This window comes from Lithobates pipiens, unplaced genomic scaffold (genome assembly GCF_037356315.1).
Source record: "Lithobates pipiens isolate NorthernLeopardFrog02 unplaced genomic scaffold, aLitPip1_a1.2 Scaffold_28, whole genome shotgun sequence".
Taxonomy (NCBI): Eukaryota; Metazoa; Chordata; class Amphibia; order Anura; family Ranidae; genus Lithobates; species Lithobates pipiens.
The window spans coordinates 190,256,109-190,272,701 of NW_027507789.1; the positions used below are offsets into that span (position 1 = coordinate 190,256,109).

General features: G+C 44.7%; 1 protein-coding gene across 2 annotated transcripts in view; it reads right to left on the reverse strand.

The window, feature by feature from the left end:
- Nucleotides 1–16,593, reverse strand: part of ASIC2 (acid sensing ion channel subunit 2) — a 1,070,968-nt gene that overhangs the window by 509,067 nt on the left and 545,308 nt on the right. The window contains exon 1 of one of the 2 annotated variants that reach the window (XM_077460168.1): nt 4,923–5,874. The exons of the other annotated variant lie outside the window; for it this stretch is intronic. Within the exon in view, the coding sequence (XP_077316294.1) occupies nt 4,923–5,564 (642 nt within the window). The 5' untranslated portion in view covers nt 5,565–5,874. Of the gene's footprint in view, nt 1–4,922; nt 5,875–16,593 lie in introns of those variants that run through there. 2 annotated transcript variants of the gene reach the window in all.

Here is a 16,593-nt window from a genome sequence, read left to right on the forward strand (position 1 = left end):
AGACCAGCTGTCAGAATTCCGCGTTGATGTTGTGGGTGGGTGGGACCCGGGGTGGACGGGACCCAGCAGCTATCAAACGCCAGCCAATAGAATGGGGTCTGGGCGGGCCGCTAGGTGTATGTGGCCCCACCCCTTTTCTTAAGCAGCCCAATTAATGGCTGGTATTTGATAGCTGCTGGGTCCTGCCCACCCCTGACATCACCATTGAATTAGGACAGCTGGTCTCTCTCTGCTTGAAGTTATATTTCATGTCAGTTTAACGCACAGTTTCACAAAGCGTCAATATTGGCACAGTGTGAAGCTCCTTCTCCTCTGTCAGTGCCAATCAGTGCCACCTGGCAGTGCCAATCAGTGCCACCTGGCAGTGCCAATCAGTGTGCACGTGACGTCATTAGCGAGAAATTTACAGAATACATGCAAGGCAAGCAGGTAAGAGGACATTCATATAGTGCATATAGTTTAGAAACCTGCAATTGTCAATTTAAATAAAAGTCATCGGAATGGGTATACAACCACTTTAACCTTCAATTTTAACTTAATTCAACAACCTACAATTCTAACTCTGAAACTGAACCCTTAGCCTGCATCTGGCAGCAAACGCCAACTCTCACATGAAACATTTACTTAGCACAACAATAGATACAGTACCATTAAAGTCATGTAAATGCAAAGTAAAATGTCTTGCTTTGGCTCTTAACTGCAGTGTGCAAAACAATTAGCACCAAAACGCATTTAGAAAAATTTAACGATCAGAACTGATTGGTGATTTAAAATGATATCAAGTTAAAATAAACAATTCTCTCCAGCTCAGTTATGTACATCACGAGGTCTTTAGCGAACTTTACTGCTGTTCTGCTGAAACAGAGGCATACACAAATCCCTCTCTGCTACCTGAGTGTTGGGGTCGGTGTGCTTTAATACTATGATCTGTCCCAGTGCCGAAATAAGAGGAATTCTGAGAGACAAAGCAGTTTACACAATCCCAATTCTGGGGTCCTTCTCGATTCCTCCAACTGTGTCCTTCTGGAAGGGATTAGTTAATTCAACAATCCCCTTCTATAAAGCCACCTATATCTCCACAGGTTGTGAAAAGAAATGTATGAAGGTTTGGCAGCCATGGCTGGACTCTTTCTCTACTGTAGGGTAATTGTAGGATGAGGAATGCAAAAACTAGTATATTTGCTCTTCTGTGGCGGGCCGGACAGGGGCTAATATATCAATGATTGGTAGTTTAACATCAAGGTCCACTACTTCAATGGTATCAGAGATAACTTTCACAATTATTGGCTCAGGTGTATGTGACATATACAGACCTGGTGATCTGCAGGCCATCTAGTTACTACATACTTGAAATGGGAACTGAATTATCTAGCTTTGACGCTCCAGTCCGGTGGAGCTTCAGGATTGGGTGGGAGACCGATTTGGGTTTGGTTGGGTGGGGCTGGAGGCGGCTTCCATTAGATAGTTAGAAGTATGTGTGTTTTATTGCACGGCCCTGCATGGCCAGTTTACAGCAAATGCTATTGTAGTCGCCAAATGTTGCTTTGTTTAAAGCTGTAAAACTCAATAAAAAATGTTGGCAAAAAAAATAAAAATAATAATTTTAGAACAAAAGTGGAGAATATATAACATACATTCACATATAAGTACATTTACATGGGGGGGTAAATGAACTTGATGTTAATAGAGGTAATATTTATTTTGCTGGCAACAAACATAAATTTACACTGTACTCTCTCTTAAACTAGACCCTTATAACACTGACAGCACTGGGCCATTTGTACTTTATCTTTACAAGCACACCAATTCTTCAGCCTATAACTACAGAGATTCTCAGCCACAGTGTTATACTATCTAGGTAATAATCTCTCTATTCCAATGCTTGTACTGAAAAATTGTAGCCTTTCATTTTACCGTAAGACTACTTGCTATGAAATTGACATTCCTTATAAGTGATCAGCAACTAAGACAGGTGAATCGTGTTTTGTTTTCATCTGCAGGAAAGAAGATCAATGGCCTCTTGTGCCTTTTGATACAACAGATCAAAGAGATAAAAAAAAAAAAAAAAAAGTTCAGATAATTCAAATGCTGCCTGTCACATCATGGATGGTGGGTTGAGATTTACCTTGCTTTTAATATACCGTATCAAAAAGGGATTTTCTATATTGACTATATAGTCTGTGACACCCCATGAGACAGATCATAGGATCACTTTTCATTGTACAAGGTCAATGATGTTCATCTGTGAAATTGTAATTTGCATGTATTTCAATGAAATATTAGTAATATGAAATACATTTTGTATACATTTATGTTTTTTTGTTTTTTATTAAATATGGCTCCTGATGACAGATACATTTATACAAATGTGAACTGTGACAAACCTAGCCGGTACAGGGGCTTTTGGAGAGAACTGGGAAACCTTTGTTTCAGCCCCCTATGTCCCTCTTATGTCTAAGTTACCCTGTGTCTATTAGGGACACAGGGTGACCAAGCAAATAGAACGGTAATATTTCTCCACAATATCTCCCAGGTAATATACAGAGACTATTCCTAGTTTATTTGATTCTGAATTATACATGTTAATTGAAAAAATGCTGATCTTGTTGGCCTCTGTACAATGGGGGAGACAGATTGCCAAATCAGGTTTTAATGTCTTTCTTCAAGTGGACCTAAAGTCTAGAAGAAAACAGTACTTAGTCAAATTGATGCCCCCACATCATAGTCAAAAAGCAAAGAGTGGCTAGGAAAAATAAACAATGTGTTGATAAATATATAAGCATTGCATCTCCAGCACTTAACCAAACTGTTCAGGCCATAGAGATGCATTTTTGGAGATTGGGATCATCAGGCCTGTTCCTTCACATCCCTCCAGTCAATCCAGGATTTAAGATTACAGATTAAGGGTAAGGAAGCCCGATTATATTTTTCTACCCAGATGCATTTGATCTGAACAGCCTAGGTGGCTTGGGAGCAGGAAGTGCTGGGGATCCAATTTTTTATATTTTCCTTTACAATCTAAGTTTTTTTTTTTTTCTTGTTTTGGGCCATACATGAGTCCAAGAACTCAATTACTATTTCATTTTTGACATATTGTTCACTTTCACTGACTTTAGGACTAAAGTCCTAAACCAGGGATCTCAAACTGGTGGCCCTCCAGCTGTTTTGCGAAACTACAATTCCCATCATGCCTCGGCCTGTGGGAGTCATGCTTGTAACTGTCAGCCTTGCAATGTCTCATGGGACTTGTAGATTCACAACAGCTGGAGGGCCACCGGTTTGAGACCCCCGTCCTAGATCATTTCAACATGTATTTCTAAGGCTTTTGAACGTAGATCATAATTCTTAGAGGGAAATACTAGAATAATACCAGCTAACCTTTAGGAGGTGGCTTGTGCTTCATTTAACTAGGTATACAACAGTTACTGCACCACGCTACCCCTGTTAACCTTTTTTTTTGTGATACTCTGTACAATACAAGTAGGCACACACATCATTGTGAGGGCTTCCTAAATGCATCTGGCAGTCTCTAAAATGATGCTGTGAGGAAGCCCCTAAAGAACACCCTGTCACTGTGGAGGTCACTGGAAATCTCCCTGCGCAAAGAAACGTTGGAAAGACCTGGGGATTCAGTATCCTAGGAGTAGTAAAAGTGGAAGATAAAGATCCATAGGGTCTTGCAAAGGTGGTCGTGGCTACAAACCCTAAGTGAGTCACCTTACCACCATAGCTGATTACATTTCAACCAGTAAACAAAACCTTCAGCCACCAGGGAGCTTTCCCCAATAGGAGCTTTCCCTATTCCTCTCTGTGTAACATGCACGCTTAATCAGCATTATGGGCCAAAGTTGGTAGGACAGACAAGATCTTTCAGAGAGTCAGGCACATAATTGCACTGGTATCCCATTACATGGAACAGTAGATAAAGAATCATGCTTGATAAAGTTAGCACTTCTGTATGTCCAACAATGTTTTTTACATTCCTCTGGAGACATTTACAGTCTTTTTGCATTATTCAACCTAAAATGGCACCGTGTAACACATACTGACAATGCCTAGCATACCACATATGTGTTATTTTTCATGCTGAGAGCTAATTAGTGTGTTAAGGTTCCAGTTCATTACATTAATCTGTCTTCAAATATCCAGGAGCCTGCAATTCATTTTCTATTATAGGGGTATTCTTACACATAGACTAAACTTGTTTCTGACTAATGTTCATCGCAAAAAATAAAAATAAAAAATCTAATTGGCTATTCAGACAATGTTGTGGATTTTCATTTGCTCTTCCATAATTAGAACCCACATCCATTTACTAGACACTGTTTTATTCAGTAGTATGCGTGAGAATGTACAAGATTGTCAAGGGAAAGCTATGTCAAAAAGTGATATTAAAAAAATGAAAATTAGAGTAAACTCTGTATAACTTGCAAACTAACTGCTAGCCACAAATATGAAGGGTTGACATCAGAAAAATGCAAACACACATAATAAAATGGGTGCCATTTAAAATCACAAACTGAGTCAAAGCTTAGGCTGTGGCTGCAATATATATAAATTTTCCCCCAGATATCCTAAGCATTTATGATTAAATAATTAATATGTAATGATTCTTTTATTACACATAATGTCTAAGATAAAAAATGAAAAATTATGTTTTTTATTTAAAGTTTTGAAATGACGCAATCTTTAACTTGCCCTACATGTATAAATGCTCCCAATGTCTTTTTATAACTCTGCCTATAAATAGTTAAGAGAATTCTATTTATATGCTGGCTAGAAAATGAGTACTGAATATAATCGATTTAAATAGATGTGTCACTCAAGAAGACTGCACTGTTTATAAACCATAAAACCAATACAGCAAAAAATCAAAGAACAAAGTAAAATTAGAAAAATGCAGTTAGAGAGAAGGCACTCACTGTGGAAAAATTGTGTGGGCCACAAGTTTCACCTCGATACCGGCAAGAAAGCAGCATGTCTTCCAGTTGATGGCCCAGTCTGTCCATGAACCCGACACTGATCCCATCAAAGTCCCGAGGTGGCAGGAAAAGCCGGAAATCTGCAAGTTTGTGGAACCATTTGTGTTTGTCCTCGGGCAGAAGCTCTGCCAGCAGGGGTCGAGCTGTACGGTTGGCCAACAATAGTCCCAGCCAGTAACCTGCAAAGTAAAGATCGCTTTTGCTGAGCTTGTGAAATCGAACTGGGTTGTTGTTGCAAAGGGTAACAGCTGGAAAGACCAGCTCCTTGCTCCATTCCAGCTGCACTCGGGTGTGAGATGGAAAAGATAACCAATAGAGCAACCTGTTGGATGACCAAGACAGTAAGAGTCCCAGCGATGTGAAGAAGGCAAGGAACCAAAATGCACGTCGTTGAAATGCCAACCTTGGTGAGCATATATATCTCAGGCCATGCAGCTTGGTGTGCTCCAGAGAGGGTAGCTTTAAGGCACGGCGTTGCTTTGTCCTGGCGTAGCACGTGGGGGGCACCACCTGGGCATCTCTTCTGGCCACACCTGAGGGGCAGCTGCCAGCTGGAGCCCGGCTCCTCTCTTCTCGAGTCATGACACACCCCCAGGGACTCACCAGTAGGGGGGCATCTCACGCTGGGCATCTGCAGAACAGCTGGGTACCACCACCCCCTCATTCATTCAGTCAGTGCAATGCCCAGAATGATAGCTGAAATGAAACTGCCCAGCAAAAAGCAGGCTAGTTGCTATACCCTGGGCAAAATAAGCATGGCAGTTTGAGAATATCACAGAAAGCACCTCTGATAAACCCACTCTATTTAATTTGCCTTGTCTACAAACACTGATGTCTTTGTATGTATAGCCTGATCTTCATGTTATGCTCATTGCTCAGGGTGCAAAAAAAAAAAAGACTCAAGATTCCCCCGTATCCTTGATCTTCAGATTAATGTGAGTACATTACCTTCCCTACTCGACGGAAGAAATCCTTAAGTGCTTGCACGATAATACATAAGCAACTAGTTGTCTCCCACTCACTTCAGGAAGGGAAAGACGTTTCTCCTTCCCAGGGAAGCCAGATTGCCATGACAGTGAAAAGCATTTAGGGGAAAAGTGAAGGTGTTGAAATATCTTCGGTTTCTTCTGCCAACTCTAAGTGTTCAAAGCAGGTGTGCAACGAATAAGCCTTCCGGAATGATTACCCAGGTGCTGCCAAGATCATTGTGTTGTTTTTTTCTCCGATGCAGATTCTCCTTTTCATTTACTGACACTTTTTAGATGCTTTCCAAGCATAAGGGACTAAAGACCACAGGATGATGAATCTGCCCACTCAGCTAGGTTACAAATGAAGAATCAACGTGATCTTTGGCTTCTCTTAGTTCTTAGTCTTTCTAGCGGGTTAATTACCCTACGGAGTCGTTGAGAAATCCTATACGGACCACCATGAAGAACGCTGGATATTAAGTCATTTAAAATCTTCTTTAATGTCTAAATAATAAAAAATAAAAAAAAAAAGGAAACAAAACATTAGGGAAAAAAGATTCTCAATCTGTCACTGTTTGGATGACAGCACTGGTTACTAAGCTGAAAACTTGGCAAAGATGTCTGTGCTCTAGGGCTGATTCATTCAGGACAAGAATACCCTGCGCCTGGATTTGTCTACTCGCCGCGCACAAGAGAAAAAGCACCGTAAAGAAACCATTTGCTTTTATCCAGATAAAACACAACGCTCTACATCCAACAAACTTTGGGATCCCAGAGCAGACATGGGCTGGGTAAGTTCAGCACTGCGGACAGCTCCTTCAAGTCCTCAGCACTGGCAGATGCAGAGCTATTACAGAACCCAGATCGGTGGACCAGACAGACAGACAGTGCTCAGGGGTCTGCCTTTTCACCATCAAGACTGGAAAAAGCACATCATGATATGTACAGAGAACCAAGGTAGAGCTTTCCTGCAGGGGGTTGGGGGGGGGGGGGGAGTGATCCGATGTGAGGGTAGATCCTCCTAAGTTGCACTGAGAATTGGTATATCATATGTCCCTCTCTCGCTGTCTCTGCTGCACACAGGCATCTCTATTTGTGCACCAGTGCAATCCTGCATTACCGTATTCCTCTTTGTACAGCGGTGCTCTCTGAATTACCAACAAGCTAAGAAAGCAGGAGCACTCTGACACTTTCTCCAAGCTCCTATCAACAGAAAACGTTCTGTGCAGTAAAGGTGGAAATGGGGAGCTTTTCCCAGACAGATGTTGGACAAAAACACTCTTGGCACGCTCTTTATAGACAGCTGCCAGGAGACCTGGGTCTAGACTATTGGTTTAAAAAAAAAAAAAAAAAAAAAAGAAAATCATTGAAGAGGAGGATATTAATTTAAACACCACTAATTATTTCATCCTACACAATAGACATTTGTATCTGTTTCTTCCTTACTAGCAAACCTAAATATGTCTTTTTATCTAAGACTCTTTTATTCCAACATGCAGTGATCCTTAAAGCGGTATTAAACCTAAAACCAAAAATGTCATATATTGTAGCTTACCAATCTTTGGATCTGCTTTCTGCATGTGTTTTCTTTTTACATATTTTTTACACATTTTCCCCTCTGCTTTCACCTGGTGATCTGGCCAGTAAGACACCTCTTGTATTAGAGCGCACCCACTCTGCAGGAAGGAGCACCGGGGCATCTTTGGACAGCAGCATTATCAGTCTAGGGGTAGAGGAGTGTTAGATGTACGGGCATTTTAACCACTTCCCACCCACCGTATGCAGAACGACAGCCGGGAAGTGGTTCTGTTATCCTGACTGGGCATCACATGACGTCCAGCAGGATAATATGCCGGCGCGCGCCCATTGGGTCAGTCTGACACCCCGTATCTCTGATCCTGATAAGAAGCCCCTGTCAGAGGCTTCTTACCACATGATCAGTTGTGACTAATCACAGCTGACCATCGCGTGAGCCAGGAAGTGCCGGTAAACAGCATTTCTCGGTTTGCACTGACAGGAAGAGCCGATCGGCGGCTCTCCATGTCAGAGGGGGGTCTGTGCTGAAAATCAGCACATTGATTATCAGCCCAGCCCCCTCAGATGTGCTACAACACCTTTTAAAATGTGCCCATAAGGTGTCAGTCAGTGCCCCATAAAAATACGGCTCACAGTGCCCATGAAAGTGTCAATAAATGCCCATCAAAGTGCCCACCACAGTGCCAGTCAGTGCCCATCTCAGTGCCCAGCAGTAAAACCTGTCAGTACCTCAGCATCAGTGCTGCCCATCAGTGCCATCTGTCAGTGCAAATCAGTACCGCCTATCTGCTAATCAGTGCCACCTGTCAGTGCCCATCACAGCCACCTATCAGTGCTGCATATCAGTGCCGCCTATTGGTGCCCATTAGTGCTGCATATCAGTGCCCATTAATTATACTGCATATCAGTGCATCCTCATCAGTGCCAATTCTTCAGTGCCCATCAGTGAAGGAGAAAACTAAATTTTATAACCAAAACAAAGAAATACTTTTTTTTCAAAAATTTTGTACTTTTTTCGTTTGTTTAGCAAAACATAAAAATCGCAGAGGTGATCAAATGCCACCAAAATAAAGCTCTATTTGTGGGAACAAAATGATAAAAATTTTGTTTGGGTACAGTGTAGCATGACCGCGCAATTGTCATTCAAAGTGCGATAGAGCTGAAAGCTGAAAACTGTCCTGGGCGGGAAGGGGAGAACGTGCCTGGTATTGACATGGTTAAGATACACTAACACACGGGTTCCCAACCCCCGCACCGTGGCTCGGTACCGGTCCGTGGCCTGTTGATCACCAGGCTGATGTCACACAGCAGGAGGCGAGTCCTGTCATGGACCACGGGCCATTTAGCAGCCTGTGTCTATTCTCTCATGTCTCCCGACCAGCCGCTGACGTCAGCCTATTAGCAGAGCGGGGGGGGGGGGCAGGAGTGGCTGCAGATTGGGACAGCGAGCGACAGCGACAGCTGCCCCCTGGACAGAGAGCAGGAGACTTTTCATAATAACAAGCGTGTGATCACCTGCTTGTTAATATGAGAAGTTTGGCAGCTCCCGCTCTCTGTCCCGATCTGCAGCCACTCCTGCCCCCTGCTCTGCTAATAGGCTGACATCAGCGGCTGGTCGGGAGACATGAGAGAATAGACACAGGCTGCTAGTTGCCTATGTCCTTCTATAGGTAAGACACTGCAGGGGAGGCAAAGATTGCAAGGGACACTGTGATTTTAAACAGGAAAGGGGAGGGAGCAGAGGTGATCAAATACCACCAAAATAAAGCTCTATTTGTGGGAACAAAATTATAAAAATTGTGATGGGGGGCATGACTGCAAAGAGGACTGTGATGGGGGGACATGACTGCAAAGAGGACTGTGATGGGGGGGCATGACTGCAAAGAGGACTGTGATGGGGGACATGACTGCAAAGAGGACTTTGATTGGGGGCCATGACAGCAGGGAGGACTTTGATGAGGGGCCATGACAGCAGGGAGGACTTTGATGAGGGGCCATGACAGCAGGGAGGACTTTGATGAGGGGCCATGACAGCAGGGAGGACTTTGATGAGGGGCCATGACAGCAGGGAGGACTTTGATGGGGGGCCATGACAGCAGGGAGGACTTTGATGGGGGGCCATGACAGCAGGGAGGACTTTGATGGGGGGCCATGACAGCAGGGAGGACTTTGATGGGGGGCCATGACAGCAGGGAGGGCTTTGATGGGGGGCCATGACAGCAGGGAGGACTTTGATGGGGGGCCATGACAGCAGGGAGGACTTTGATGGGGGGCCATGACAGCAGGGAGGACTTTGATGGGGGCCATGACTGCAGGGAGAACATTGATGGGGGGCATGACTGCAGGGAGGACTTTGATGGGGGGCATGACTGCAGGGAGGATTTTGATGGGGGGCATGACTGCAGGGAGGACTATGATGGGGGGAATGACTGCAGGGAGGACTATGATGGGGGGCATGACTGCAGGGAGGACTATGATGGGGGGCTATGACTGCAGGGAGGACTTAATGGGGGGGCATGACTGCAGGGGGGGGCTGTGATGGGGGCCATAACTGCAGGGAGAACTGTGATGGGGTGACTGCAAGGACGACTGTGAATGGGGGGGCCATGACTGCATGGAGGACTATGATGGGGGACCATGACTGCAAGGAGGACTGTGATGGGGGTGAATGCAAGGAGGACTGTGATGGGGGCCATGACTGCAGGGAGCACTATGATGGAAGGGCCATGACTGCAAAGAGGAATGTGATGGGGCCATGACTGCAAGGAGGACTGTGATGGGAGGGCCATGACTGCAAGGTGGACTGTGATGGGGGCCATGACTGCAAGGTGGACTGTGATGGGGGCCATGACTGCAAGGTGGACTGTGATGGGGGCCATGACTGCAAGGTGGACTGTGATGGGGGCCATGACTGCAAGGTGGACTGTGATGGGGCTATGACTGCAAGGTGGACTGTGATGGGGGCCATGACTGCAAGGTGGACTGTGATGGGGGCCATGACTGCAAGGTGGACTGTAATGGGGGCCATGACTGCAGGGAGAACTGTGATGGGGGCCATGACTGCAGGGAGAACTGTGATGGGGGCCATGACTGCAGGGAGAACTGTGATGGGGGCCATGACTGCAGGGAGAACTGTGATGGGGGCCATGACTGCAGGGAGAACTGTGATGGGGGGATACTGCAGGGAGAGGACTATGATGGGGAGGCCATCACTGCAGGGACGACTGTAATGGGGGGCCATGACTGCAAAGAGGACTGATTGGGACCATGACTGCAAGGAGGACTGTGATGGGGGCCATGACTGCAAGGACGATTGTGATGGAGGGGCTATAACTGCAGGGAGGACTATGATGGGGGGCATGACTGCAGGGAGTAACGTGATGGGGCCATGACTGCAAGCAGGACTGTGATGGGGTGACTGCAAGGACGACTGTGAATGGGGGGCCATGACTGCAGGGAGGACTATGATGGGAGGCCATGACTGCAAGGAGGACTGTGATGGGGGGGTGAGTGCAAGGATGACTGTGATGGGGGGCCATGACTGCAGGGAGGACTATGATGAAAGAGCCATGGCTGCAAAGAGGACTGTGATGGTGGGTCATGACAGCAGGGAGGACTGTGATGGGAGCACAATGACTGCAAGGAAGACTGTGATGAGAGGGTCATGACTGCAAGGAGGCCTGTGACTGGGACCATGAATGCAGGGAGGAATGTGATAGGGGCCATGACAGCAGGGAGGACTGTGATGGGGGGCCATGACTGCAAGGAGGCCTGTGATGGGAGCGCCATGACTGCAAGGAGGACTGTGATGGGAGCGCCATGACTGCAGGGGGGACAGGTGTGCATCATTGTACTAACAGTCAGCAGCTACGAGTTTTGTAGCTGATAACATTTATTTTATTTATTTTTTCCAGAGTGAACAACCTCTTTAACAATTGCTTGCAACGTTTGAGTGACACTGGACATTTCTGACGTTCCTACTTTTCCATCAATTGTGTGCCACTGGTAAATTTGAGAATAAAAGTTACTTTAGTTCTTGCAAACCAAATTCTCACTGTTTTCGGCTTTAATCAAGTATGCAGGTAACCCTTCAGGCAAATTAGACTTTTGAACAAGTTTTAGCAAGCCACCTGTAGTTTTGCAACAGCTGTGTTCAAAATCCTCATTTATCAATGTGTCAGATGTAAGACTTGTCTTGTGTTGACCCATAGCAATCAAGATTCAAACACGTCTTGGAAAATGACAGAAAACAAAAAGACAATTTCATGAAGGCTTTTGTTTTCGGCCTGGTTCACACCTATGCATTTTTTAGAGTCAAATATGTTTTTATTATTATATATCAGAAAGAACAAAGCGGGAGATCCACATATCCATCTGAATAAATTGCATAGTATGGACCATATATCAAAAAAGAGGTGTTAACATAAACATAGATAACGTACCAATAAAGGCAGGTACCTCAGGCAAAGGAAAAACAGAAACATTTAGCTTAAGACGATAAGAATTAATACCTGGAGGACAACATATTTGGCTATGGTGAAAGAAAAACAGACAAAGGAAGAGAAAAGGAAAGAAAAGGGGAAGAGGAGCAGGAGAAATGGAGGGAATTGAGGGGGGAAATAAAAAAAAAAAAGGACTTGAGCGAATCTTGGAGGACTAACGAGTAAAAATTTGGTCAAGGAGCGATAGTACTTTAGTCATCGGTTGTTAATATAGTTTTCACTGAATCTGAAGTGGAAAAGTCTATCCAAATAAGCCATAGAACTTTAAACTTCATCGTTGTCTAGGGCCAGCCTCTCCTCCATACACATGTCATTTACAGTAGAAACCCACAAGGATAACGGAGCAGTAGTAGTTGTTTTCCAAATTAAAGGGATCAGTTGTCTGGCAGCTGACAGGAAGTACAGTAGACTGGGTTTCTGAGACGCTATGGGGCCTGGAAGCATAGATGGTAATGCCATTTCTGGAGTAGGCCTCAAGGGTCGGTCATAGAGTCTACCGTGTATGGAAAAAAAAACAGAGACCAAAAGGGGCTGAATTCCAGCACAGTCCCACCATATGTGGAGAGAAGTCCCTTCATCCGAGCCACACCTCCAACAAGTAGAGGGGACTGATGGGAACATTGTGTGTAATGAGTGGGGACCCCTGTACCATCTGGAGAGGAGTTTAAAAAAAATTGAGTATAACAAGATATTGAAAATTTGTGTGGAATGAATTTTGCCAGTCGACCATTGTGAGCTCTTTCCCCAAGTCCGTGGACCACCGCCTGGTATACGGTGGGATTTGATCATGTATTAATGCATGTAGTTATTTATGGAGGAAAGTAGATGTCTGGGCATTTCTGAGAGAGAGCACAGCTTTTCATAACCCGTCAGGGGTCTATGAATTTGGGAGGAAGAGAATAGGCCAGAGCAGGAGGAGGGCAGGCGAAGAGCAGTAAGCCAGTTGCTATGGCCCCCAGGAACAATAGGGGTGCCCATACTGGGGTGTACAAAGGAACCTGCCATCGGCCAGGAGAAGCGTGTAAAAGGACCCATCATGTGGGATTCCATGCCCTGAGGTAATACAGGATGATCAAACAGCGAGGTGAGTGGCAAAGGATCAGTAGACAGGAGGGAGGACATCCCCTTTTTATACCACAAACGTAACAATAGCCAGAGGGGAAGAGGAGAAAAGCCACTGTAGCTCCTGCCCAGAATCTCAAAGAAGGGCTCGTAAGTCGGGTGTGGAGAGGTCCTGTTCAACCATAGTAGGCACTTTAGTAAAAGGGTAAGGGAATCGTTCCAACACCCTAGCCAAAAGGTCCGCCTTGTAGCAAAGTTCATAATTTCCTATGCATTTGTTTAGAACATTTTCAGCCTTGCAAAAACACACTACAGTCCATTCAATATGGTTTCCTATGGGTCACATTCACATCTGTGCATTTTATGGAAAGGGCCAGGGACTTTTTTTCAGTTTTTTGGTTCTATAGACTTCAATGGATCAAACGTGTATTGAAAAATGCAAAATGAACCTGGAATATGCAAACTGCAACCTGCATAGGTGTGAACCAGGCCTTACAAAATTAGATAAAGAATGGCTGTGCTTTAGCTTAAAATCAAAGAAAAAGTTTGATGCCTGAAAATGTAGATTTCATCCCAGCAGATAGGCAGTTTCCAATAGGGCCCCTGCAAAAACCAGATCAGCTGTTACCTCTCAGTAATCGCACTCTGACAGGCTGCCATGGCTTACCGCAAACTCTTGAGTTTGCATTTAAAATAGGCCGTATAGACTCTGGAACCTAATTGCTTTTGAAGTAGGAAATTACTAAATTATTCAGCCTGCAACACAGCATCTCTTCCCGGGGAAGACCAGTATTCCTTACTATCTCCCTCTGGTCAACTATGCTACTTGTGTGTGACGCTGAAGGCACAGCATTGCATACAAATGTAGGATCCAGTGCAAAATGTGGAATATTGTGTATTGGCATGTGCTGGTGCGCCACCTTGTGGAAATATGCAGTATGCAGCTATGACCCAAACAAGTATCTGAAGAAAAAACAAGAACTCTAAAATAAAATGCAGTCCCTCCAAGACTGAACGCCACCATTCTTAGTTTTATGGCCGAGTTTCTAGTCTATGTCTTGCAATAGGGATCCTGACATGAATGTATTACCCAAAAGCGAGTAAGCCCAAACCTCATGGAACAGTCTAATATATTCAGATCATCATAGGGGTATAGCTTCTTCAGTGCTAATTACTATTCATACAACCACTGAAAACAGATTTACAGTGGAATAAATGAATGGCAAATTTGCATTCATATGATGGACTAATGATGAGATATATTCTTTGATTAAATTATTACACAGGCAGGCCTAATTAAAAAAAAATGTATATTATTATTATTATTCACGATTCATATAGCGCCAACAGTTTACGCAGCGCTTTATCTCAGATGAGGTTGCTGTGAGCTGTGCTGTACTATGCCGACTGACAGTTGCAATTAGGTCGTGGGTATATGCAGAAGCCACTTTGCCTGAAAAAAATAGTTGTGTATGTGAAGAGCTTGCCTATGGCAACCATCAAAATTTGATGGCATGGCTAAAAGGCGAATGCAACATGAATAATTATGGTAAGGAGAAAGGCAGGTAATTAAAGTGGAATTAAGCCCCAAAAAAGAGCTGTGAGCTTATCAATCCTCAAATGTGGTGACTACCTTTGTTTAATGTAATGAGCACCGCATTACTGTGCAGATCACATGTGATGTCTGTGCGATGCAAGTTCATCCATACAGTTTGCAGGCCCCTTTTTTTTCTGGCCCCCACTGGAATCGGATCGTATGGGTGTTCAACTCTGCTTTAAAGAGGAAGTAAACCCTGATGGGTTTATTTCCTCTTTGTCTACCTGCAAAGGTAAAGCATAATGGGCTACTATGCATTGCATAGTAGCCCATTATGTGTCACTTACCTGACACAGGAGCCAGCGATGTCACCGCTGTCCCCTGTAGCACGGAGCGTCCATCTTCTTCCGGGTATCGCTGCTCCGCCCACTTACAGCACCGGAGCAGCGATGAGGTCACTCCCGCGCATGCGCACGGGAGCTGCCACGAACGGCATATCGCTACTAGCAGCAGCATGCCCAGTGTGCCTGCGTGCCGCTGTCTACGACACATGCGCCGTAGACAGCGGTGCCTGTCTTTTTGTAAATATCTCCTACCACTTTAAGGTGTCAAACTATGGAGGGGCAATGGAGCCTCCCTTGGACCAATACTGTATATATATTTTTGTACATACAGTCAACAGAACAAGTACAGTGTCACCATAGTGATCATGTACAGTGACTGGCTGCTCTGATATCACTGTATGTCAGTGCCGCCAGCCATTATCTCTGATCACTGCCACAGCAGTACGTTACCAGTCCAGTGCTGCCAGACAGTATCCCTAATCACCACCACATTATTCAGTGTTCCTGATCACTTCCACCTATTCACAGTGTTCCTAATCATCACCACCCACTCACACTGTCCTTAATCATCACCACCCACTCAGTGTCCCGGATTCACTCCAGTCCCCTCACAGTGTCCCTAATCATCACCATCCACTCACAATGTTCCTGATCACTGCTGCACCAGTCATATGGTACCTGATGACCACCACTGCAGGTACTGTGTCCCTGATTGCCGCCACACGACTCATTGTCCCTGATCACTGCCATGCCAGTCATATTGTCCGCAATCACCGTTACACCAGTTACAGTGTCCTTTACCACCACATCAGTTACATTATCCCTGATCATTGCCACACCAGTTATATTGTCCCTGGTCATCACCACACCAATTGCGGTGTCACCGATTACCAACTCAACAGTTATAGTGTCCCTGATCACTGCCACACCAGTTACAGTATCCCTGATCACCGCCACATGGACGAGTGTAGTGTTACCTTGCTACTCCCTGTATTATTCCTGGCCTGATTGTTGACCATGTCTCCGCTTGGGGCCGGCACATGCCACTGGCTACATTTCTGCGAGACCCCAGGCCAGTGACCATAGCGTTCCTGGGGGCAGCCATGTACCAGTAAGCCAAGCTTTTAGAAACTAGGACTGCTATAGGTAACGATACACTAAGCTAAATTCCCTAAACTCACATCAAGAGGTGACCATTACAGTACATTGGTTTTCACACGATTGATTTGTGTGATACACAAAATACAATGTCCGGTATCTAATCATTCCAGCCAGTGGAAAAAGTCTCACACATGTGGCATCTTCATACTTGGAAGGAGTAAAAGAATGGGTTTTGGGTTTTAATTCTAAATATGCCCATGCTGCGTGTGAGAAATATCTTTTTACATTGACAACTTTGTGATTTTCATTTTCTTTTCCACATTTTCGAAACTTGTGGCAATAAAATTAAGCCTTCAAAAGACACACCATGCCTCTTAAAAAAAATACCTTAAGGTGTTTACAGTCCAAAATGTTGTCATGTGTTGTCATTGTTTGTGTTTCTAATGTCCTGGTGCTCCAGGGCCTCCAAAAATGAGATAGGTAGTCAGGAAATTAGATATGTAATTTATGTCCTGAGAATGCCTGAAGGTGCGCCTTGGATTTTGGGCCCCTCTATATGGC